Raw genomic sequence first — 24,886 nt, 5'->3', positions numbered from 1 at the left:
AGACTTCCAGGTTCCGTGTTTTTGTGGTGAACCAAGTGTCAGAGATCCTCAAGGCTTCTAGTGCCTCCCAGTGGAGGAATGTAAACACAACGCATAACCCCGCAGACTTTGCCTCCAGAGGCATGAAGGCAGAGACCTTTCTACACTGAATGGATATCTGGTCCTGCATTTTGTTACACAGCCAGAGAACAATTGGCCTGTGAACCCAGAACTTGCAATAACTTTAACATGAAGATCCTGAAGTTAAGGTGTCTGCTGCCATGGACGTCTCACAAGCACATGATGATGATCATCCTCTGACCCTTTTAATCCATTGTGCTTCATTCTGGACTTGTCTCATCAGGGTGATGGGTTGGATTTTGAGGTTCAAGACCTTGCTATTGCACCGCAGGAAGAACAAGACAGACTTCCAGTCTCCATCTGATACAACTCAGTCTGAAGGTGCTCATCATAGGGTTGAGTTCTGCCACGGCTTTCTTTCATTGGGAGAGGTTGAGGATGCTGAGATGCAAATAATCAAGTTCTGTCAGAGGAAAAGATATCCCTAAAGGATATTCCTGCCTCCAAAGAGGAGAGACTTTGAAACGAAGCAGCCACATACATAAGGTGAATCCTGTTCTGGAGGATGATGTGCTGCGGGCTGTCGGACATCTGAGTAGAGCTGTCATGTCAGAAGATTCCAAGCATCCTGTCATAATCGCTAAAGATCTTCACATTTCTTTAAAAAAAATGTATTTATAAGATTTTAAGGTCAAAGATCTTCATATTTCTAATCTAATTCTGAAGCATATTCATAAAGAGGTGGTTCATGGTGAAAAGAACCACATACTCTCAAAGCTGCATCAAAAATACTGGGTTCCTGGTGCCTTATGTCGAGGTGTGTGGCCTGTGGAAGGTTTCATGGAACTGCAGGCCAGCTGCAGCTGGCTGAGTTGCATGAAAGCAGAGTAACCCTTGAGAAATCCCCGTTAAGCTTTGTTGGAGTGGACTATTTTGGTCCATTTGAAGTAAAACGTGGGAGAAGTGTTATGAAGCGGTATGGCGTTATTTTCGCTTGTTTGGTGATTAGAGCCAGGCGTTTTCAGGCAAATACCAAAAATCACTTTTTTCGGATGACAACTACAGATGAAGACATGTTTTCAAATTGTCTTGCTTTCTTACTTTTCCATTAAATATTTATGAAAGCTTCAAACTCACATGAATAATCCACTAAACCAGAGTAGCTGAAAGTCCAGACTGTGAGAGTTTAAGTATAAAACAAAAATGGAATAAAGGCATAACGTAGACATGCAAAGAAACACAAAAATACAAGAAGAGGTTTTTAATTTCACACAGCACAATCAAAAGGCAGCAAACAAAAATCAGATCATAAGAGATGATCAGCTCCTGAGTACGGCATTGCACTGATTGTTTCCTCTACTCCTGCAGCAATAGTGTTTGTATATATGAAGACATTCAAGCATCAAAAATAAAGATTTTACTTTAAGGTGGCACATCTGCTGATTTTGTGATTTGGTATTTTATTATATCATAAAGCTACTGTGAGCATCAAAGGCACCAATGGCTGCACACAGGACACCCTGGGAAAAAAAACGTGTTTAGAAATAGATCAGAAATCTGTGTTTACCAGCGTTGAATGAAATCCTATAAAAAAGTGACAGCGGAGAAAAAAGCAGATCTGCTCATGGATGCAATAGTAAACATGTAGAAAAAAAAATCATCTGCAGGATGGTAATGGAAAGGACAGATAAAACCGATGGTTGTGGACCTTCATTACCCTGAAAGAATCCCTATCGTGCGCACACAGTCACACACTGATGCTCATGGTTTGAAAAGAATGGGCTGCATCTTGACAAAAGTGAAGTTGTAATACTGTGGCAGGCCCTGGTGACTGATGCTGCTGAATTTGTCCCAAGAGAACGGTGGGAGTCCGTCCTGTGTTGTCGGCCCGTTCACCGCCTCCGCACGGAAATCCCCAGCCAAGTGGAAATCTGTCACCTGCACAGGGAAAAAGACGCCAACAAGAAGAAAGCTGGGAAGAGCTTAAAAGCATCTGAATTCATGAAACCTGTATGACTGCTACTGATGAAAAGGCTATTGTGGCGCTCTGGGAATACCTTAGTGTCATAGCAGCCTCCTGGTAAAGGATCCTCTCCTCGCAGGTCTTTACGGCAACAGATGGACTTGCAGGGGTCACCCTTTGAGTACGGATCCTTCTTATAGTCTGAAAACAAGCAAACCAAAAATATCATGCTTGCTGAAGCTAAAGCTTGAGAATTGAGCTTCAGAATAGCTAAATAAAAAAAGGCCACGTAATTAGACTTGTTCAACTACTTGTTAATGCAAAAATCTAATCAGACAATAAAATACCAGTAACTTGACAACCTAATAAAGTTCAAACTGACCATGGTCTACCAATCTTGTAAGGGCTTCTTCCAGCAGGATAACGCACCATGTCGCAAAGCTCAGATTATCTCAAACTGCCTTTTTGAAAGTGACAATTTACACAAACAAAAAAAAAAGTACTGAAGGGGCCTCCAGTGTCATTTTATCCACTAGATGTGATTTGAATCCAGCAGCTTGTTGAATGTGTGCCTCTAACAAGATGTAACTAATGAAGTGTACTGCAGCCAAAAATCTAGCTTATGAAACAGCAACATACAAAGAGTCAGCAGAATGAGCTAAAACTAAGAAGCTGAGATGGAGCCACACACCATTGAATCTCATGATGTGCTTCAAGGACTCCAGGTCCTTAACGCCACACTGGTCACGGCGAAAGATCTTGGCTCTGGGACAGAGGTCATAGGAGAAGTCCTCTCCGTACTGCTCCCACATTTCTACGTAACCACTCATTGTGTAGATCTTCCGATGGAAAGGAATGTTGTAGGACGGCCAATAACCTGTAAGAAATGGATGTGGTGACGAAATCACAGAAAAGTCTAAAAATGAAATACGATACAAAATACAATTGAATGTAGAAAATGATTAGCTGCCTCTGCGCAGAGTCTGTGTCTGGTCCGAGTACTCCACCAAGCTGGGAATCTGCTCCACCACAGTCAGCGCACCGTCGTCAAGACTGTGACCCAGCTTCACTTTGCTTCTGTCCAACACCATGTACTGATTGTTGTAGGTTCCTGCAAGAGTTACAGGTGGATTTATGGAAGAGAAAAAAGTTTAATAAAGAGGCCTGAGCATGATTTAGCTTTTTCTATCAAAACACAGCACAGTTTCTGTGCTTCGTGTATAAAGATCCATGTACATAAGGCAGACATGCTCACCAGAGTTATACATGGAAAAGGTTTTGGCCCATTCTTCTCCGGTTTTTGCCAAACTGTGAGCCAGCCTGACCCTCTGCCAGGCCAGTAGGCTATTTGGGGTGATTGTGTCAAAAAGGGAGGAGTTGAAGACAACGTTGGTCGTCTGCGTCATCATCAGACCACTTCCCAAGAGGTAGAAGTCATCCAGCGACACCAGGAACCCTGAAGCCACAAACAAGCCACATTACAAACATGAGCTTTATGGATGATCTTCTTCCATAATGATGTTCTTTTTGCATGTGTGCCATGTGTGAAGAGGGCGAGATAACCAAAATTGTTATACAGAGACAGCAGAATGAATGGTTGGCCTTCTGGAGATGGCTGACACTGACTGAATTACGAAGTGGAATCATCAGCAAAACTCTAAAACTTAAGAAGCTGATCTCACCAAATCCATTTAAGGCGTCTTTAACTGACCTGGAGGCAGCTACTACAAATGTACTGCATGAATATTAACAGCACAGTACTATTCAATAAACTCAGTGACTTTTACTTTTATTTATGTTTGTTTCAGCATAAATGTTGGTTGTGTTTGTATTTTACTCCATCAGTTTTACATTCTTATAGTTTTAGTGTGTTTTTGCTGTGTATTTTCATCTGTGTTGTACTAGTCTGTGCAGTTACTGATTGTAATGCTGCCTGTCTTGGATAGGACACGTTTTAAAAGAGTTGTGTAACCTTAAAGTAATGTTATCCTGGTTAAATGAAGGTTCAATCAAAATAAATGAGGTAAATTTTCACTGATGCTCTTGCTTTCTTACATACCAGGGTAGCTGCTAAAGGATAGTTTTCCAGTGGCTGTATGGGGCTCGCTGATGTGAAAGTCCCAGTGTTTGTAAATCCGCATCGAAGCAGCGTACGTGTACCAGCTGGAATGAGCAAACAGGAGGTTCTCGTACCCCGGCAGCATCTAAAGATGATGACAGAAATCAGTAATGAGACAATCGTGCGTCATGTCCAACAGTTATGTAGCTTAACCAACATAATAACATTGGTTTAGTTAGATAATTAACTTAAATTCGATAGTTTCCTTTCAACAAAAGCCACCAAACAGACAAGAAGTCAGAACAGGTGACGTTATAGGACTTTTAAATTTGGCCTGTTATTTAGCACAAACATACATTTGTTAAAGCTGCCGTGCAAAAAACACTTTGAAGTTACAGGTTTTAGAATATGCACCTCTGTGTACAAAACTGTCCCCTGATTTAATTATGTCACTGAAAATTAAACTTAGTTTCTTTAAATATGAAATAAAGATGAATAATGCGTTACTGCACTAATGCACCAGCACATTCGATTACACAGGAAATTTGCTCTTCACTGGTAGTTTCTTGTTCTTCTTATTTTGCACACCTATGAAAATCAGGTTACAGCTGATGTCAGTGAAGCATTACTAATTTGCTGTGAAGTAAATTTGAGGAACTACTCATATACATCAGCTGCTTTTTGTGTTATGTGTATTTTTTTTAATATCTAATAAGAATAAGAGCCTGATCAGGATCGTAGACTGTATATAAAAGATGGCCACTGTAAGCTGTGCGCAGACTTGTGTTTTAGATCCTCGGGTTTGGCATTTTATCGGTTGCCATATTTTTTCCCCCTCAAACTTGACGAGCAAGAGGAGACACCACATCTTCATAAAGTGAACTTATCAACTGCTCGTTTTATGTTGCAGAAACGGAACATTTTGATGTATTCACCAAGACTTGAAACCAGCGGCTGAGAGGAGGAACTGAAAAGTAAGATGTTTACGGAGTTCATAGATCAGATGCTTCTTCAAAGTCAGACTACCTTTTGCAACCAGAAGAAAGAGTGAGTTGATTTTAGGCATTGCTAGCTTCACTTTTGGTCTCTATATCCATCTTTTATATACAGTCTGTGATTAACTTGTGTTTTGACCTCTGACCTTGATGAGTGCAGAGCAGTGACCCATCCCTGGAAGTCTGAAGTCTCTGAGTGAAGGATAGGAGCTGGGGACCAGGGCTGGGATCAGATCCAGCAGGTCTCCCACCGCGTTCAGGAACTGGACGTCAAACAGCGTCAGCGGCTTTGGGAAGGACAACAGATAAACAGCTGGTCATCAAATGCAAACAAACAGTGCTGCTGCTCCTGAAGTGAGACGGCCATTTATCAAAAACAAAACAAAACACGGAATAAAAGCTACAAAATAATTAATTATGAGAAAAGAAAATATTAAAAATAATTCACATCTTACAGCAAATCAAAGTGGATTCTTTAAACAAATAAATTATTTGAATTCATAACTGCTGGTATGTAGTATTACTTTTACTGCCATTAATATCACTATTGGCTCTATAGCATATTCATGAAAATCTTCTTAAGTACTATTACTTCTACTTTTTATATTTAACATGACTTAAGCCTGTGAAACCTGATATAAAATTATTGGTTGATGCTTCTGCATTTCAGAGTGCAGATTTATTTGATAGCATTTTTTTTTAAACATTCTTGTGTTTTGTTGCGTTTTTGTGGGACAAAAATCCAGCCAAACGGCTATCCTACCTTCTTCCCTTGCTTCTCGGCCCACGCTGCCACTCCTGCCTGCAATCCGTCCAGCTGAGCCATGATGAAGCCGGCGTGTTTCCACAGAGGATCGGAGCTCTTGTTCACCTGCTGTCTGACCCATGAGTCCTGCTCCCTAAACGTACAAGAATCATATTTAACTGAAATTTAACTAAATGGATAAATGCTACTTTACAAAACCCCACCGTAATACTGCATCAGTAGAAAAACCTGATCAAAAATGTTCTTAACTCTGCAACATGGTCTTTTTTTCCACCCATCCCATTTGGTTCTTTAGCCGTCAGAATTACTGTCTGAAGGCCAAGAAAGATCCCCAACAGATTTACTTTGCCAAGTGGGTCATCACAGGCTTGCTGTATTAGTCCATTTTAATGACCTTCGTTATTATTATTCATTATTTTATTTTCAGTTTTACAGATGGGACAAACATGACTGGGGGATAGGAAAGGGAGAAAGAAAGAGAGGGAGTGAGCGAGGGAGGGAACGAAAAACAGAGGTGAAGAGGGACAGTGAGAAAGGGCACTTAAAAAAATCATCTGGATCACCTGTTGAGAGAAGGAAAAAAAAGAGAAAAAAAGAAAGTAAAAAAGAGAGCAATATAATAAGTACGACACCGTCGCAATAATCTGGCTAAGTGTAAGTAACCGTAAATACTCAATGTTGAATGTTATTGTGGAGCACGCAAGACTGTGCTTTTGCCAAGAAAGGTGTAGTTTGTGTTTGTGAACACCCGTGTGTACACCTGTCTGCGACCTGTGTGGATGGGCACACTTGTATTCAAAAGGTTTCTCCATTAAACGATCTGCTAGAGGGTGTGGGGAGCCATACCCCCGTCCCCCAGGGCATGAAGGACATCCAGGAGCAGAAGCCAGAGGGGGCTGCAGTGACATGTCCGTGGGCTCTGCCAGCAGCCAGCTGTACCAGAGTGGACCGAGCCCACGGAGCCATCCCCGCTCTCTGGAATCCACCAAGGCCAGGGGGCCCAGGCCCATCCGGACCAGGGCCCACAGAACCCGCAGCAGCCCACCCGACCCATCATCATCTCCCAAACTACGCAAGACAATAGACACGCAGGTTAAGTTCGTTCTCCACCACTCCTATATTTCTCCCCCGCCTCTTGACCACACCTCTGTTGTGGTCAAGAGTGGCTGAATGCCAACGCTGAGAGTGCTTAAATGTTTGGTTGAACTTTTTTCAGAAGAGGATATTGAAGATGACAGATTGTGAAGTAGATGTGACATTTCTGCTGCTCGGGTTGTAACTCTGAAAGGAAAAGGGAACAGACTCACTCCATAAATTTCTGAACTGGGTCGAGCATCTTTGGGTCGGTGATCAGCTGCGGGTACATGTTGGTGTAGTGGTCCATCATCTGCCTCGGGAAGAAAAGGAAGAATGAGTACAAGTATAAGAATGAATACAAAATGCCCAGACTCAGAATTTGAGTGAAAGAAATAAGATTATAATAAGAACTGACAGCACTTACTGGGCAGTCAGGAAGCCTTCGAGGTAGCCAGCCAGGAAGAAAGTGATCTCATCCGTTTCAGGAGTCTCTCCATACCCTGCTCGGATCTCAAGGACACTCCAGCCTGTACTGGATAGGGTGTCATTCAGGAACCCGTAAGCATCCCCCTCGACCTCCATCACCCCCTCCTTTAACTTGACAAGCTTGTGATCGGGGTCCCAGTACACAGTGGCTGCTGTCAGCTCTGAGAACACATCAACACAATGAAAATATAAACAAAAAGGGAGGCACAGATCCCAGCTCCTTTACTTATGGATTTTTTCCTTCTATATTGTTCTGATGAATTAATGGGTGCAAACAAAAATGAAAGTTTAATACCGACCAAAGGATCACTGTATCACCTCACACCCTGGACACTCCCTGTTTGTACTGTGTGCCCGAGGGCAACAGTTCAGAGCAATTAGTTTAAGGACAAATAGAGTCGAACACAGCTTTTACCCAACCGCAATAACATGTCTGAATGCTGCTACTAAAAAATGTCCATCACGCCATTCTTGAAATGATCTATGCACTGACTGAAGCATGTGTGTGGGAATGTTTGCTCATACTATTCTTATTAGCACTTTATTTATTTTATTTAGTGATTTAATTAAATGTTATTGTTTAATTTAGATTTTTATATTTCTATGGATGATGCACTGATCGGATACCACTTTTATTTTGGATGTACCTGCGACAATGACAATAAAGACATTCTGATTCTGATTCTTCAGATCCTTAAACAATCACCAGTGACTTCTCATGTAGGGGAGACCGGGGATAGTTGTAACATTTTTGACATTTCTGTCTGTAAATTGAAGCTCTTTTAAGGTAGTGGATTCAAAATGTAATGCAAAGTATTTACATGTCTCTGCTATTAAATAGTACAGCTATTTTCTCTGCAGCACAATTACCCATTGCATGGTATGGTCTCAAACACAAAGAGTGAAATGTTACAATTAACCCCATAGTCTGGGTTAGTTGTAACATATCCTGGGGTAAAATGTAACACAATGAAATAAGGGTACTAACAAAATATTAACATGTAATCTTTGTTTATTCAACACATGAATGCACTTACATCCATTTATGTAGCTGTGTGTGTGTGTGACAGAATGCAGAAATCTAGCTTTTGAACATATTCCAACCCCCAAAAAAGACAAATTATGGAAATTTCTGCAACTGAATATTTCATTAATTTTGGTTGGTCTTCCTTGAGTTTGGCCTCATTGGCTCAGTGGGCATTATAACCTACAACTCTTGCACCAATTTTGAACATAACAATGAAGCTGAAAAAATGTAGTTGTTCACCAGCATCGCAATTCCATTACTTTTTATCATACCTTGGTGTGGTTTGCAAAGTGCTTCAGAAAGATGAGGAAATCTGTTTCTTGCACTCATCCTGATTTATTTCCACTACCAGTACTTCCTACTGGTCCATCTCTGACACAGTGGTCTGCATAATGTATGTGTGGGAACACAAACAGTGGAGGAATTGTGTTGCCAATGGCATTAACCACATATACAAAAGCGACCAGTGAACCTCTCTCTGCTGATGTCGTTGCCCCAACTTGTTTAATATAAGTTAAAGTAATAGTGTGGTAAGTTGTAACATCTGCATTATTGTTACAACTAACCCAGACTGTTGCTGTTACAACTGACCCAGACTCCTATAGCCATGAAGTAGCTAACATTACAGCCAACGGCTAAAACATTAGCACTAAAGACTTACACAGAATATATCCCCATAGACATACAAATAACATAATTTAAGTTTGATGACTTTAACTGCAAAGCAGATAATGCTATTAGAAATTGAAATAAAGTAGAAAAACTTACTTTTTGGCATACAAATTACTTTTTTTGGTGTTAAATTGTCTGTTTTTGACAAAATGTGCTGATTTTTCACATGTGATAGCAGAACTGAATTGGGCATGCACAGGATGAGTCACATCATTTGAAACTTAGCCCTGATTGGAGAAATTTGAAGTGTTACAACTGACCCACGTTACAACTATCCCCGGTCTCCCCTACTTGTCCTACTTACTGTCAGCAGAGGCGAAGGTCGCAGCCACGATGAATAAAAGACAGGCATGTAACCAATTTAGTGGAGACATGTCTGCGAGAATGGAGCTGAAAACTAAAACTGCTGCGGGACATAGAAATGGTTCGAACAGAAGTGGCACGGGTAAAGAGGAAATCTGTCTTTTCTATGCAAGGAAAGTCCAAAGGTGACGCGAGCTCAGTTTCCTGATTGGCTGCGGCCAGGAGCGGAAAATGGGAACAGTACGTGAAAACACTTCGAGACAAGCTGCTGGAACAACTAAGATAGTTGGTAAACAAGAGTACATGGTTTTCAGTTTTGAGACAAGAAAAGAAAGAAAATAACCTTCCACCCCAGATGGGACTCGAACCCACAATCCCTGGCTTAGGAGGCCAGTGCCTTATCCATTAGGCCACTGGGGCTGTATGGCTTTGTGACTCTCACAGGAAACTCTTTAGAGATTATAACAATCACCCTGCGACGATTTCATATCGTAGGTACCAGAGCCTGAGTCCGGAGCCGTGTGTGGGCTTTTCGAAGGTTTAGTTCAGAGTTACATGACGCGTCTACAGCGAAGAGAATTCTTTCTGCGCAGCTGGCATGTTTCCGTTCCGTTTTACAACTGAAAGCAAAAGCCCCATATTCATGGAGGCTTCGAGATTACATTCTTATAATTAACACACAACCCTCCTTTATATTTGGATTTACTTTATTTGATATATTACAATGTCACGGACAGTGCATCTGCGCAATTCATGTGGCACAGACCCTATCGAGGTAAAAGAAAGTTAAAATAGAAAATAAACTGACAGCATATTCATTAAAATGATCATATATTTAGTCAAGTTCCGAAAAGTCATTATGACGTAGTACGAAGCAACCAACCAAGAAAATTAAGAAACATAAACAATGGGTCCCTTTCTTTGCATTCAGAGAAACAAAAAGAAACATTTAAGAGCTGATGCGACACTGCCCCCTAGTGATAGGTTTTGGAACAGTTTAATAAACTATCAGATTAACTTTTCCTTAATAAATTTTCAGATATAATTTGATAAACACAATAAATAAAACAGTAAGTAAAAGAGCTTTTACACCTTTTTTCTACACAGTTCTAGTGTTTTTTCTTAAATTCCTTTTTACAACACGGTGAAGCTGTGCATCCATTTAGTTTCTTCATCATACTGTGAGGGCACAGCTGGAATGCAAATGTAGTGAGGGGAATGTGAACACTCCACCTGAAGCATGCTGCCCGAGAAGATAAAACAGACACCTTAGACAAAGAAAAAAAAGAACCTCGGTCAGACAACTTAAAATGTGCAAAGATGGAGGAAAAAGGCTGAATGTAACCAACACCCTGACATTTTGTAAAACTATCCAGTGGTTTGTTGCACTGAGAATTTCTCTCTGCAGTGACAAACATTTAGAGTGTGATATCATTTCAAGCAGGTAAACAAATAAACGTCAAAGATGCAGCAGGTTCTGCAGCAAAGAAAATAAATATTATCCACACTGAAACAGCTCAGACCCAGTACACTTCACTGTACAGAGAGCTAAGGCACACCTCATATGCTTACAGATCCCAGTCTGAAACATTAAAACCCAAACACATCACTCACAACAAAATAAAGCTTCATTCAGTTGATTGTGTCTCTCACACTCCTTCAGTGATGACCTTATGAGACACCATAAATGATTTTCTTTAAGTGAAAATTTGCAAATGTAAATAATATCATAAAGTAACCGTAAAGCTATAGAATTTTTAACAATCCACAGAAACAACTGTAAAAACGCCCACATACAGTATCATAGCAGCATTTCTAATCAGTATTCCTCTCTGTGTGAACAGTGTTAACCGCTCCTGCAGCTGCTTTCTGCTGCAAGGATCCCTGCCTGCTGAGTGTGTAGACATTAAATGTAACTGATGGTAAACACAAACGCATGCGGGCTTTCTCATTCGTCATCGATCAGCTTCTCCGCTCCGTTTTCTGCTTGTCTGCCAGCACTGCTTCCTCCTCCCTCTCCGCCTCCCTCTTCCTCCTCATCTTCGTCTGTGTAGGAGAACGGCTGGCTGCTGTAGTTGATCATTGTGCGGGAGAGGTCCACCTCGATGGGGAACACATCTGCCTCCTTCAGGACGGCGTAGCAGTCATTGTAGTAATGTGACATTCCCGACACGAAGCGCTGCAGCTGGAACACGATGTCCTGAACTGGAGACGGGGAAGAAAGAAAACAAAAGCAACATGTTGAAGCTACTAAATCCTCAGCATCTGTTTACAGGCCACGGAGGACAGAGGAGGGAATAGCTAAAGGTGAAAAACAGCAAGAACAGACCGTGTTTCTGATCCAGCAGCTCTATCTTCTCCAGGACGTCTTTCCTCATTTTGGCAAAGCGGGCGCGGGCTTCCTGCCGACACCGAAGCACCAAACGGTACTCATAGTTACCAGTGCTGACGCGGTACAGAGGCTCCCCCATGGCCTGTGAGAAGGAAAATAGGATTTACTGGTTCATATTAAACATGTTTTCAGCTGCGGAAATCCAAGGAAAGCTTATAGCCAGTTCTTCCCCAGAGTGCTTATGGGAAAATAAGAACCTTGCACTTGCTAAGTCTGCATCAGTGTGGTGAACTAAAGTTTGACTGTGAGCATGAAGGATATAGAGGCGGTCATGCTGAGATGGTAAATATCTACACCTTTTAAAAAGAACACCTGTTATCACCGAGTCTGACTCTAATCTAACACCTGTGTACAAAACAGAACATGATTAAACGCAGTCATCTCAAGCAGCTTCATACTTCAAGGTACCATCCCTATAACTAGAGAGAGGAACATAATGATCTCATGATAATTAAAGATGGGCATCTATAGTTAGTCTGCAGATACAAATGTGATGTTCCATCTTCTTACAGTCAGTTTTTCTAATGTTTTCATCTTTCTGCTTTAGAACGTTCAAAAAGTAGCAGGTTTTGGTTACATTTTTCCTGGGGTCAAATTTTTCCTCATAGAAGAATAATCTGACACACTGAACAGGAAGAAATGTTGCAATCAAAATGTCACTTTTACATCAACTGTCAATATCATACTGATATAATTAAATCAGTAAAAATTGTGACTCACGATGCTGCTGTATTCTTCATCATCCATTTCCTTCACCTTCAAGCAGTACGACTGAAAGACACAAAAAACCCGTCCTGTTATTCAACCTACAGGCTGACAGTGAATTTCAGTAAACAGAGTGACAGCACCGCAGGTCTCACCAGATATTCAAACTTCACATCCAGGTACTTGCGGATGGTGAGCTTGGTGTCTGGTATGGCCTTATTAAGGTACGTGTTCAGATCATGGAGCATCTGCACAACGAGAGACACTTTAAAATCTAACATCCACTGGAAAACTGACATCTTACATAATAAATTTCACTCTGACAGATTTAAGGAACACAATATAAAGTATACACAGACAGAATTTTCCAAAGCTTTCTTTAAAATGAATGTTTTTAACTGATGTGTGCACTTTTAGTACAATGAATGACTCAAAGCATAAATTAAATCTGTGCTTACAGGTTTGATGGTCTTTAGAAGCTGAATGCCGTATTTCTCAATGTTGCGGTGAGCATCAGCAAACTTCACAAAAGCCTCGCTGGCAGCAGCCTGGGGCTCTCGTACCCCGATGACAGAAAACACATCTCCAAATGCTGCAAAGGGACAAAACCAGAAACCGCTCAGATATAGCTACGAGCAAAGATCTGCTAAAGTTAGAAAACAAAAAGTAATAAATACAACTCCACCAGCAAGCAGACATTGTATGAAAACATGACATTTTTCTTCATTTTATGGTCACGTTTCAACTAAAAGCTCCACCAGGTTTTAGCCTTCATTGGGGAAAAAAAACAAAACAAAAAAAACAACAGCAAACTTTCGCTTGGGGGTGAGAGTGGATTATTCCACTGGTGTAATACTGTTTTTCTCGTTTGTGATTTTGGATATAGTGACTGACCTCTGTGGGTTTGAGAAAGCTCAAAAAACGCCCTCAGTAGTCTTTTCGTGTGCTCCATAAGCCCTGCAACGCAAACAGAGAACAACAGCGTCTCTGTGGATTAAAAGCTCTCTCATATCTGTGATTATGGAGTTTTCACATTACATGATTAACATGTTTAGGTAAAGAATCTTATCATTCTTTACCTTTGTACAGCTCTGCCGTTTTCTCCAGCTCTTCCAGTCTTTTGACAAGTCCATCTGTAAAGAAGAATAAGTTAAATCTAAGTAGATATGAACAAACCTGCAGTTACCATCTTAGCAGTCTTACCATTGCATAGAATAGCTCGACTGAGTCCAAGAGCATCCGCTGTTCCTGAGCTCAAATTCTCTACGAGTCGATGTTTGACTTTTTTCAGCACTGAAACATAGAAAATATCAATGTTTAACACAAACTAACGCAGCAGTGAAAACGATTTGTTGAGATTCTGCAAGAATGCAGTACACAGCACTGCAGTGCACGCTTCAAAAGAAAGTAACATAAATATAAATACCTATGTCCAGAGACTTCCCCTGTTTTGGGTCAGCCTGCAGCTTATTGTAGTGGATCACTGCCTCTCCCTGTGAAAATAGGATCAACAGTTAAATGAACCAAATAAATAAATAAATATAGGATGGTGAGAGGAAGAGCATCTATTGTAGCAGTGCTAAATATAAGAAATAGAACTGTTTTAGCTTTTGTTGAGATTATGCAAGAATGCAGTACAAAGCACTGCTATGCATGCTTCAAAGAAAGTTACATTTCACCTTAGTAGATAAGTTAAAATTAATAATGTGCAACATTCATGGTGCTAAGTGTGAAATGTATTTTCAGTGACGGGCAGCAGCAACACCACCTAATCCTTTTAATCCCACACTGAACCCCATCTTTATCCCACCACGCAGGAAGTCATGGAATTTTTTGGGTTGTGAACAAAAGATGCCAAAAACAACAGCGCCACTATTCACCGGTGACGGTACGCCACATGCTACGGGCTATTGTCCCGACCTCTTCAGCACAGCTTAGCAAACCAGTGAAGTCACTCCTACAGTGTCCTGTCTACAGTGGGAAGGTGGGCTCATATCTCACTAACTGTTGGACTGTGCTGGACATAAAAAAGTGAGTCATCTTTGAATTCTTTTCAAAATTTCTTTTAAATGACACACAGTGTTTCAACATGCAAGTAAAGCTGTGGTTTGGTTCTTTTTTTTCTTCATTATGGGGCACTGGTCATCAGAGGTGAGGGTGAGTATGAAGAGTCGCTGTCTTTAGGTTTAAAAGATTAAAAACAAGAGTTTAATAATAGGGCTCATGTTAACATCATTATTTCAACAGGGCTGTCATAAGATTTTCACAGCAATGACACTATTATTGTATTCAAAATAATCCATGGAAATAATCATCACATCACAACAACTACCAAAAATCTGAAAAGGCTAATAAAGCTATCAGTCAAATGCATCTTTTTCTTTAGTGTGTATGGAGATGGTGAGAGTTTTTGTAGCTACAGATGCAAAAATGACTGTACTATTATTCTAAACTGTGTGCATTTTTGTCACACTGTAATGATAAATAGCAGTTATGGTCAATAGTGTAATGCTGAGTTTTTAATAAACACTTTCAGAGTCGGTGTACCTGCACAGCTTGAATCATCTTGGCCACCTCCACCTTAGTTTTGCCCTTGACTGCTTTCCCGTTCACACCTGTGATTTCATCACCTGCTGCCAGCGTCCCATCCAAAGCTGCTGGTGTGTTATCAAACACCTGCAAAGCAACAGCAACCGCATTTAAAAAGTACCGTGACAAAGTACAGTTATTTTTCCTGAATAAGAGGCGATAAGCTGCATTTAATGACCCGTATGCTAAACAGCAGCAAACTGAGACAGATACAGTCTTATAACATTTAAAGCATGATGGAAACTTCTGGTGATCGATGACATGTTAATAAATAAAGTCATAATAAATTATTCTGTGTGCACCTGAACAATGTAGAGGCAAGGGCAGTACTGAGCCCCACCACCAATGCTGATGCCTATAAGATTATTAGCATCTTTCTTCAGAGTCACAGTCCCAGGCACTGTTGGTATCCCCCTGTTAAGACAGAGAAAAAAACCCACACTAATTGAGCTTTGAAGCATTTTGTTCAGCTTATTCTGGGACATTCTGTAATGAGGGAACTATATCACAGTTTATATCAAGGCATTCACCTTATCAGTTACTGTTTTAGATGTTTAATAATGATTTATGTTTATAATGTATGAAAAGCATATGTGATTCGGCGGGGTGGGTAGAGAAAGCTCATTAATGACTCACAGTTTGTCCTCCTCCAATTCATAGTCCATATCTGTGAACATTGCAGGACAGCGTCACTCCTGTCCCTGTGAAACCTGCGAGAGAGTACAATAAAACAGAAATCAAAGGTTTTAACTGGATCTAGTGATCAGAAACCAAAGAAACGCTCATTAAAAGAGTGAGAATCAGAACACGTTTAAGAGTTTGAGCTACCGGTGAATTTAAAAGTAGTTTATAGTCAGATGGACTATCGGAAAATCACCAAAATTGGCAGCTTTGCTTTCCTGATGCGGCAAATCTAATCGCTGTGGAGTCAGTGAGGAAACGCTGGAGCAGAGCAAACAGCTGGTAACCCGCAGTGCATGCTAACATCCTAACAACAACCATTTAAATACGTTTTAATTAATGTAACTGTTGCACTTAATATATCTGCATGCACACACAAACCAGTCACTGTTAGATTTCATTACAGTGACCGAGGTCAGTAAGGAACTTGGATTATTAGCTGCTAGCCTGTAGGCTAATAGCAGCTGCATTTAGCTAATGTTGTCCCCTGAAACGTCAGCAGGCCATTAACAATTTACCTTTCTTAGGCGTCGCACAGAGTCGTCATAAAGATATTATTCAGTGTGCATAAAATCAAAATATTTTTTTTTGAATCGCCCTTTTTATTCGCAATTATCTCAACTTCTCGATCTAAAGACACCTTCTATTTACTTTATTTTGTCACTTCCGGAAGGATGACGGAAGTTGTTGTTAAAACGTATTACAAAAGGAAGGACTGGATAATCATTTTCTAGTTTTTTCTTACAGTCTATAATTCTATATTCCTCAGTGTAAATGATACAGATTATTTATTTTAAACTTCTCATCAGCTCATATGAAAACACTGTAATTGTATTTTAGCAGATTTAATTAAAGTCCTTCCAGGATTCGCTTGTTTCTAATTTAGACTACGCGTTTTACTGCCATCCAGTGGTTAGAGTGTCAACCTGCCCCTGCATGAAATTTGTCAAATATAATATTATTACAGATTTGTTTTGATGGAAAAAGTGATGTACATTTCACTAATGATCTTGTTTGTAGATCATTTTAAATGTCAAGCATACAAAAACAATTGTTGCGAAATAGACTTATTGCATGGGTATGGTGCACTAGTATAGATTATTTTGTTCTAGAGTCATCTGCAGTATATTGAAGGCCCTCATTAATATGCAAAATTAATACCAATGAAAAATACAAAAATCACACTAATTTGTTCATATACTAATTTGCTCTTGCAGGTGATTAAACAGAGTGGTGCTTGTACTGAATATAGTATGATGTTGAATGAGTCAGTGTCAAAAGAGAATCTTACTAAAACTCATGTCTTGCATCATAAATAAACTAGAATTCACAGTTACCCCATTTACCTTTTTTCTCCCGGCACAGTAGACTGTACCTCTGCTGACACTCCATCATCCAGGACTGTTCACCAGCAACCAGTATGAGTATGGTAAGCTTAGGTTTGTGTATGCCACTACATGTCAGCAAATTAACTACATTTTACCCTTTAATAAATTATTTGCAAAACTAAAAATGCAAAGTTATTTCATTCTCAAGACTTCTTCAGATTATATTCTAACCATGTGTTCAGGAACTCGAACTGAAGAATGTGGATTTGAGAGCCGGAGATGAGCTGAAAATAAAAGGGGTAATTCTGCATGATGCAGAGAGGTAAGCTAATAAAACTCATAACATTTATTTTTTCAGTACAGTAACCATATAAACTGAATGAAAGCTACATATGCTGTTAATCCTGCAGTAGGAAAATCTAATCTAGCACAAAGTGGACTTTTACAAATTATATTATATCTTGTATCCACTGTGTGATCATGTGTTTAAAGCTCTGCAAGCCATTGATATTAAAACCTAGTTTGTACAACCTCTGATCAACAGATTCCAGATCGATCTTGGCTGTGATGCAGATGACCTGGCACTGCACTTCAATCCTCGTTTCCATGATGACACTGATGGTGCTGTGCTGGTGTGCAACTCAAAGATTGCTGGTTGCTGGGGCGATGAAAAACGGGAAATTCACAACCCCCTACAGAGGGGTGCTGATGTCAAGGTGAGGGAATGTGATCGAAGTAATTGATGATGTACTGAGTGTCTGAGTATTATAAATATCACAAGAAGGTTTTTGATTAGATCAAATGGATGTTTGGTTAACCCACATAAAACACAAAAACACACTAATATTCTTGCAGATATTAAGCTGGGGGATGAAGGTTGGGTTGGAATTGATTGTGTTTTGGAAAAAATGTTTTCTTATGAATTTTTCTTCTGTTTCAGATTGTGTTGAAACTGGCTGAAGACACGTTTGAAGTGGAACTTCCTGATGGACAGGAAGTCCAGTTTCCAAATCGTGTTGGTATGGGTACCATCAGCTACATCAGAGTCACAGGAGACTTTAAACTGAAATCCTTCAAGATCTGCTAAGAGATACAACTGTAAACAGATGCTGTGTTTAACACTTTAGTTATAGATGAGGTTTGACTGTCTGAATGTTATTCTTACAATAACAGTCAGTTATTGACTGAAGAATCATTAAGAGATAAAGAGAAATTAATACATTTAAGTGGATTAAAATGTCCTGTTGTGCAAAATGATATAAAATGTTTACAGTCAAATAATCATGTTTTGTCATCTTTAAGGTTTTGCAGCCTCTTACAAACACAGTATATGTCGAGGCATGAAAGAGTAAAAGTATGATGACGCGGAACAATAAGAGAAAATGCAAATATATTAGTTCTTTGCTAAATCCGGTAACTGATTATTTATAGTCATGTAAACATGTAGATAAAACATGCAGAGAAAAATGGCTCCAAATGATACAAAATGCATGTGGGGCACGAGGGTTCCTGGTTAACACTTTTCTATGTGGAGTTTGTATGTAGTCCTTGTGCCTCCATAGGTTTCCAACTTCTTTTGAAATGCATGTTAGGTTAATTGGTGGGCCTTTTAAGTTCCAAACTAAAAAGTAGTCCTGGAGTTGGCCACCCCTGAAATATATCAAATATCAGTCAAATAAATAAAGCCATCTAGCATTGGAATCCTGCTGAATTATGTTGTGGAAATTAAAAAAAAAAACCCTGCAAACACCTCAGTGAGCATGATTTGAAGTGAGTTTAATAACATATTGCAATATGGAGAGACTCTGGTCAATCACCTAAGCAGTCTTTGAAAATGGGCGCGGTTGCTCATGTCTTATGTGCTTTGACCAAACTCAGAGACAAAGAAAATTCCTCAACACATCAGGTGAGTCTACAGGGAGTGCAGAATTATTAGACAAATGAGTATTTTGTCCACATCATCCTCTTCATGCATGTTGTCTTACTCCAAGCTGTATAGGCTCAAAAGCCTACTACCAATTAAGCATATTAGGTGATGTGCAACTGTGTAATGAGAAGGGGTGTGGTCTAATGACATCAACACCCTATATCAGGTGTGCATAATTATTAGGCAACGTCCTTTCCTTTGGCAAAATGGGTCAAAAGAAGGACTTGACAGGCTCAGAAAAGTCAAAAATAGTGAGATATCTTGCAGAGGGATGCAGCAGTCTCAAAATTGCAAAGCTTCTGAAGCGTGATCATCGAACAATCAAGCGTTTCATTCAAAATAGTCAACAGGGTCGCAAGAAGCGTGTGGAAAAACCAAGGCGCAAAATAACTGCCCATGAACTGAGAAAAGTCAAGCGTGCAGCTGCCAAGATGCCACTTGCCACCAGTTTGGCCATATTTCAGAGCTGCAACATCACTGGAGTGCCCAAAAGCACAAGGTGTGCAATACTCAGAGACATGGCCAAGGTAAGAAAGGCTGAAAGACGACCACCACTGAACAAGACACACAAGCTGAAACGTCAAGACTGGGCCAAAAAATATCTCAAGACTGGTTTTTCTAAGGTTTTATGGACTGATGAAATGAGAGTGAGTCTTGATGGGCCAGATGGATGGGCCCATGGCTGGATTGGTAAAGGGCAGAGAGCTCCAGTCCGACTCAGACGCCAGCAAGGTGGAGGTGGAGTACATATTGCTTTAAACAACATGTGTAATCCACACATGCACTCCCTTCTTCTTTTATTTATTTTTATTTATTTATTTATATAGCACTTTTAATTACAACAGTGGTGTTGACCAAAATGCTGTACAAACATACAAATTACACAATAAAATAGCAATATCAATTAACATCAATGCCAAATATCTAATAACAAATAAATAAGTAAGTAACTCTCATGCAGTATTAAAAGCCATTGAGTAGAAATGTGTTTTAAGATTTAAAAACAAAAAGGTTCAGAGTAGGAGCCTGTCTAATGTGGAGAGGCAAATCATTCCACAATTTAGGTGCCACGACCGCAAATGCACAATCACCTCTAAGAACCAGCCTCGACCTTGGTGTGGCCCAAAGCAAAAGATCACCTGATCTAAGAACTCTAGGGGGCATATAAGGCTGCAGTAGGTCTGACAGATACCCTGGGGCCTGTCCATTCAGTGCTTTATAGAATAGAATAGAATAGAATGCCTTTATTGTCACTATACAGTTGCACAATGAGATACAGAGCATCTCCTACTCAGTGTAAACATGCTGGGGGGGTACAGTTCTGCAGCGCTATGTACATATGGACAGTATTAACACAGGGAAAAACATATATATATAAAATGTACAATATACAAGCCGTAAGTAATATGTAGTAAATAGTGTTATGTATACACAGTTGAGTTATTGCACATGGAATTGGTATAAATAGTGTTGTGTATATACAGTTGAGTTGTTGCACAGAATTGGTATTGCACAGTGGTGGTCCATAGAGGAAGTGGGGAGAAAAATTGTTTTTTTTGGGGGGGGGGGGGCTGTGTTATCAGTGCATGTGTGAGTTCAGGGTGGTTATGGCTTTGGGGAAGAAACTGTTTTTGAGTCTGTGGGTTTTTGTGCTGATGCACCTGTAGTGCTTCCCTGAGGGAAGCAGGCTGAACATGTTGAGACCAGGGTGGGAGCTGTCCTTGATAATGTTTGCTGCTCTGGTGAGGCAGCGGGAGGAATAAATGTCCATCAGGGAGGGGAGAGGGCAGCCGATGATCTTCTGTGCTGCCTTGACCACACTCTGAAGCCTCACTCTATCTGCTTTGGTGCAGCTGCCGTACCATACCGTGATGCAGTAGGTTAGCAGGCTCTCAATGGACGAGCGGTAGAAGGTCAGCAGCAGGTTGGAGTTCAGCTTGTACTTCCTGAGGACTCTCAGGAAGTGCAGCTGCTGTTGGGCCTTCTTGACGACCGCTGAGATGTTTCCTGTCCAGGAGATGTCAGCAGAGATGAGGACACCAAGGAACCGGAAAGTGTGGACCCTCTCCATACACTCCCCGTTGATGTAAAGGGGGGCCAAGTGCTGTGTCTCCTGAAGTCAACAATGAGCTCTTTGGTTTTCTTAGTGTTCAGTGCCAGGTTGTTTTCTGAACACCATGCTGCCAGCTTCAGGACTTCCTCTCTGTAGTCTGCCTCGTCTCCTTTCGAGATGAGTCCGACTACCGTGGTTTCATCAGCAAACTTGATGATGAGAGTGTTGTTGTGGGTCGAACTGCAGTCGTGGGTGTAGAGAGAATACAGGAGGGGGCTCAGCACACAGCCCTGTGGGGAGCCGGTGCTCAGTGTGCGAGTGGAGGAGAGATGAGGGCCGAGTCTTACAGTCTGGGGCCGGTTTGTGAGGAAGTCACCAATAAGTCACCAATAAGATTTTATGATTGATTCTAAAACATACAGGGAGCCAGTGAAGCGAGGCAAGCACCGGTGAGATATGTTCATTTCTCTTCATTCGTGTCAAAAGACGTGTCTTCCAGAAAACTGGCAGTAGGACTGGGAGTTGAGCTTGACTCCATCCTCAACCCGAAAAGGCCACACAAGCTCATCTTTGATGATACCAGCCCAAACCAGTACTCCACCTCCACCTTGCTGGCGTCTGAGTCGGACTGGAGCTCTCTGCCCTTTACCAATCCAGCCACGGGCCCATCCATCTGGCCCATCAAGACTCACTCTCATTTCATCAGTCCATAAAACCTTAGAAAAACCAGTCTTGAGATATTTCTTGGCCCAGTCTTGACGTTTCAGCTTGTGTGTCTTGTTCAGTGGTGGTCGTCTTTCAGCCTTTCTTACCTTGGCCATGTCTCTGAGTATTGCACACCTTGTGCTTTTGGGCACTCCAGTGATGTTGCAGCTCTGAAATATGGCCAAACTGGTGGCAAGTGGCATCTTGGCAGCTGCACGCTTGACTTTTCTCAGTTCATGGGCAGTTATTTTGCGCCTTGGTTTTTCCACACGCTTCTTGCAACCCTGTTGACTATTTTGAATGAAACGCTTGATTGGTCGATGATCACGCTTCAGAAGCTTTGCAGTTTTGAGACTGCTGCATCCCTCTGCAAGATATCTCACTATTTTTGACTTTTCTGAGCCTGTCAAGTCCTTCTTTTGACCCATTTTGTCAAAGGAAAGGACGTTGCCTAATAATTATGCACACCTGATATAGGGTGTTGATGTCATTAGACCACACCCCTTCTCATTACAGAGATGCACATCACCTAATATGCTTAATTGGTAGTAGGCTTTCGAGCCTATACAGCTTGGAGTAAGACAACATGCATGAAGAGGATGATGTGGACAAAATACTCATTTGTCTAATAATTCTGCACTCCCTGTATAAAGAATTACAGTAGTCCAGTTGGGATAGGATGAAAGCATGAATTGCCCGTTCTAGGTTTTTAAAAGACAAAAAAAGATCTCACCTTGGATAAAAGCCTCAGTTTAAAGAAAGACCGCTGTACAACTAAACTAATCTATTTCTCAAAGGTGAACTTATTGTCAAATATAACCCCCAAATTTTTAGCATGCGATTTGATAAAAGCTTCTAAACTGCGCAAATTAAAATGCGAGGTTCTAGAATTGCAACTAGGTCCAAAAACCATCACTTCGGTCTTATTTTCGTTGAAATTGAGGAAATTAAAGGCCATCCAGACCTTAACTTCGCCAAGACACTGAAATAAAGGTTCTAGGGAGGCAGAACTATTTCTCTTTAGCTGATGATAGGTCTGAGTGTCGTCAGCATATGAGTGAAAACTTACATTATATTTCCTGAAAATAATACCCAGAGGCAACATATAGATAGAGAATAGAATTGGCCCCAGTACAGAACCCTGGGGAACACCACAAGTAAAGGGAGCTGTGGAAGAGGTAAAATCTTCAATCTTCACTGAGAAAGTCCTATCAGAGAGGTATGACCTGAACCACTCTAATGGAGAGCCTTTGATGCTGCCGTGCTCCAACTGAGAGATCAAAATGCTGGGGTCAACAGTATCAAATGCAGCGGTGAAATCCAAAAGCAAAAGCACAGCTGATTCGCATGAATCAGTGGCTATTAATAGATCTTTAAGAACTTTTAAAAGTGCAGTTTCAGTGCTATGAAAAGCTTTAAAACCAGACTGAAACCTCTCGAGAACATTATGACCATATAGAGAAGATTGCAGCTGATCAAATACAATCTTTTAAAACATTTTTGACAGAAAGGGGAGCTTTGAAATAGGCCTGAAGTTTGCAAGAACAGAGGAATTGAGATTAGATTTTTTTATGCACTGGCTGCACAACAGCATGTGTAAAACAGGCTGGCACAACACCTGATTTAAGATTGCTATTAAAAATTGCTAAAATGTCAGAACTGACAACCTTTTAGCTCCTCCCCTTTGTGAGTGTGGACGCTTCATCTCTTTGCTCTTGAATGCTTTGCTTCTTATATTGATTTTTATTGATTTTTATGCTGATTTTTTCCCTTTTTTCCGTGTGAGCTTACCTGCGATAACTTCTGGACACTTGTAGATCATTAGGACTAGAGTGTTCTTAACAGAAACAGCAACATTTTATGGTTACCTTGTCCTCAGCGCTCCGTGTGTCTGTGGCCTAGACACAGCTGAAGCCTGATTACAGCGTCTGGGCACCGAGCAGCCTCAATAGCCTGGAAAGGTGCTAACCGCTAGGCTAACTAGCAACAAGATGCCTTCCCTCTCCACAGATGACTACCACAGCCTCCTGCAGAAGATTGCAGTACTGGAGACAAAAATTCATCGCTTAGAAGTAAACGTGGAGGTAAATGGACTGTGTGGAAATGAAACAACCTTGCCTTTGATTCAAAACAATGGCGATGAGCAAGCTAGTACACAGCTAAGGAGCACAGATAACATGACCAAGAAAGTAGACTCTGTGCATTATTATAAATCCTCAAGTGATAATCCCCCCTTAGACTGTCTTGGTGCAAAACCAAGACATAAATCATGTCTCCTGGAAGGGGGAGGACGTATCACAGGCAGGGCACAGCGAGCTGAAATCTCTGAAACCGACTGGCCTTCACTTCCTACGAGACAGAGAAGCTCTTCTACCCCTATATACGGGAGGAAACAGGACTGGACAACCGTGAATAGGAAGGTTAACAACAAACCTCCAAAACAACTGAATGTGAAACTGCAGAACAGATTTGCTCCACTATCAAAGGACCCTGGATCTATATCGGACAACCATCCATCTAAAAGCAGCGAAATAAGGTCTGAAAATCTGTTGAAAAGTGAAAGGCCACAGGGAAAGCTAAAGGCTAGGCCTGAAACTCTGATTGTGGGTGACTCTGCCGTAAAGGATGTACAAAGGATGTGCGGTAAGAACACTAAAGTCCTCTGCTTTCCTAACGATATGGTCAACAACCTGAAGGAGAGAATTCTTCAAATTGCAGATGAATATCCAACTGTGACAAACATTGTTCTGCATACAGGGTCAAACGATGTGTCCAAACAACAGTCGGAGGTTCTGAAACGGGACTTTACTGGATTATTAAATACTGTAAACTCTCTGAATGCAGCTGTATTCATCAGTGGACCTGTACCGCCGGTCAGAGGAGGAGACGAGAGATTCAGCAGGTTGTTTACACTGAATAAATGGCTTATATCAGCATGTGCTGACCACTCAGTGCACTTTATCGACAACTTTAATATTTTTTGGGAACGCAGGCATCTGTTCAAAGCAAATGGATTTAATTTTAACAAGTCAGGGGTGAAACTGTTCACCTCCAACTTGTTTTATTCCATACGTCATCCATCCGTGCTTGGTGCCAAG

At 40.9% G+C, this 24,886-nt stretch overlaps 3 protein-coding genes and 1 non-coding gene across 4 annotated transcripts; 1 reads left to right on the top strand and 3 right to left on the bottom strand.

Moving 5' to 3' along the window:
- Nucleotides 1-1,821: 1,821 nt before the first annotated feature.
- LOC146633316 (lysosomal leucine aminopeptidase-like) lies at nt 1,822-9,479 on the bottom strand. Its single transcript, XM_085352149.1, has 11 exons — nt 9,410-9,479; nt 7,345-7,567; nt 7,151-7,234; nt 5,841-5,976; nt 5,224-5,364; nt 4,083-4,227; nt 3,279-3,479; nt 2,994-3,134; nt 2,715-2,900; nt 2,118-2,224; nt 1,822-1,998 (listed from the first exon to the last, which is right to left on the bottom strand). Exons 1-11 carry the CDS (start codon nt 9,477-9,479, stop codon nt 1,822-1,824), a joined length of 1,611 nt encoding a protein of 536 aa, XP_085208275.1.
- Nucleotides 9,480-9,755: 276 nt separating this feature from the next.
- Nucleotides 9,756-9,828, bottom strand: trnar-ccu (transfer RNA arginine (anticodon CCU)). Its single transcript has one exon. It is a non-coding gene; the product is annotated as a tRNA-Arg (tRNA).
- Nucleotides 9,829-10,560: 732 nt separating this feature from the next.
- pick1 (protein interacting with prkca 1) lies at nt 10,561-16,430 on the bottom strand. Its single transcript, XM_085352146.1, has 13 exons — nt 16,294-16,430; nt 15,731-15,804; nt 15,397-15,508; nt 15,053-15,181; nt 13,932-13,998; nt 13,709-13,798; nt 13,585-13,638; nt 13,400-13,462; nt 12,964-13,097; nt 12,661-12,753; nt 12,521-12,571; nt 11,738-11,882; nt 10,561-11,613 (listed from the first exon to the last, which is right to left on the bottom strand). The coding sequence occupies exons 2-13, from the start codon at nt 15,769-15,771 to the stop codon at nt 11,357-11,359; spliced, it is 1,236 nt and encodes a 411-aa protein (XP_085208272.1). The 5' UTR covers nt 15,772-15,804; nt 16,294-16,430; the 3' UTR covers nt 10,561-11,356.
- A 750-nt stretch (nt 16,431-17,180) lies between these two features.
- On the top strand, nt 17,181-18,191 carry LOC146633313 (galectin-2-like). The gene is made up of 4 exons (XM_085352147.1): nt 17,181-17,204; nt 17,346-17,425; nt 17,648-17,819; nt 18,044-18,191. The coding sequence occupies exons 1-4, from the start codon at nt 17,196-17,198 to the stop codon at nt 18,188-18,190; spliced, it is 408 nt and encodes a 135-aa protein (XP_085208273.1). The 5' UTR covers nt 17,181-17,195; the 3' UTR covers nt 18,191.
- The last annotated feature ends 6,695 nt before the right edge of the window (nt 18,192-24,886 follow it).

This window comes from Diplotaxodon limnothrissa, linkage group LG4 (assembly GCF_057381915.1).
Source record: "Diplotaxodon limnothrissa isolate DT_005_m linkage group LG4, D_limnothrissa_male_GT1.1, whole genome shotgun sequence".
Lineage (NCBI taxonomy): Eukaryota > Metazoa > Chordata > Actinopteri > Cichliformes > Cichlidae > Diplotaxodon > Diplotaxodon limnothrissa.
The sequence above is the reverse complement of the archived record's forward strand: the minus strand, read 5'-3'. Positions and strand labels throughout refer to the sequence as shown.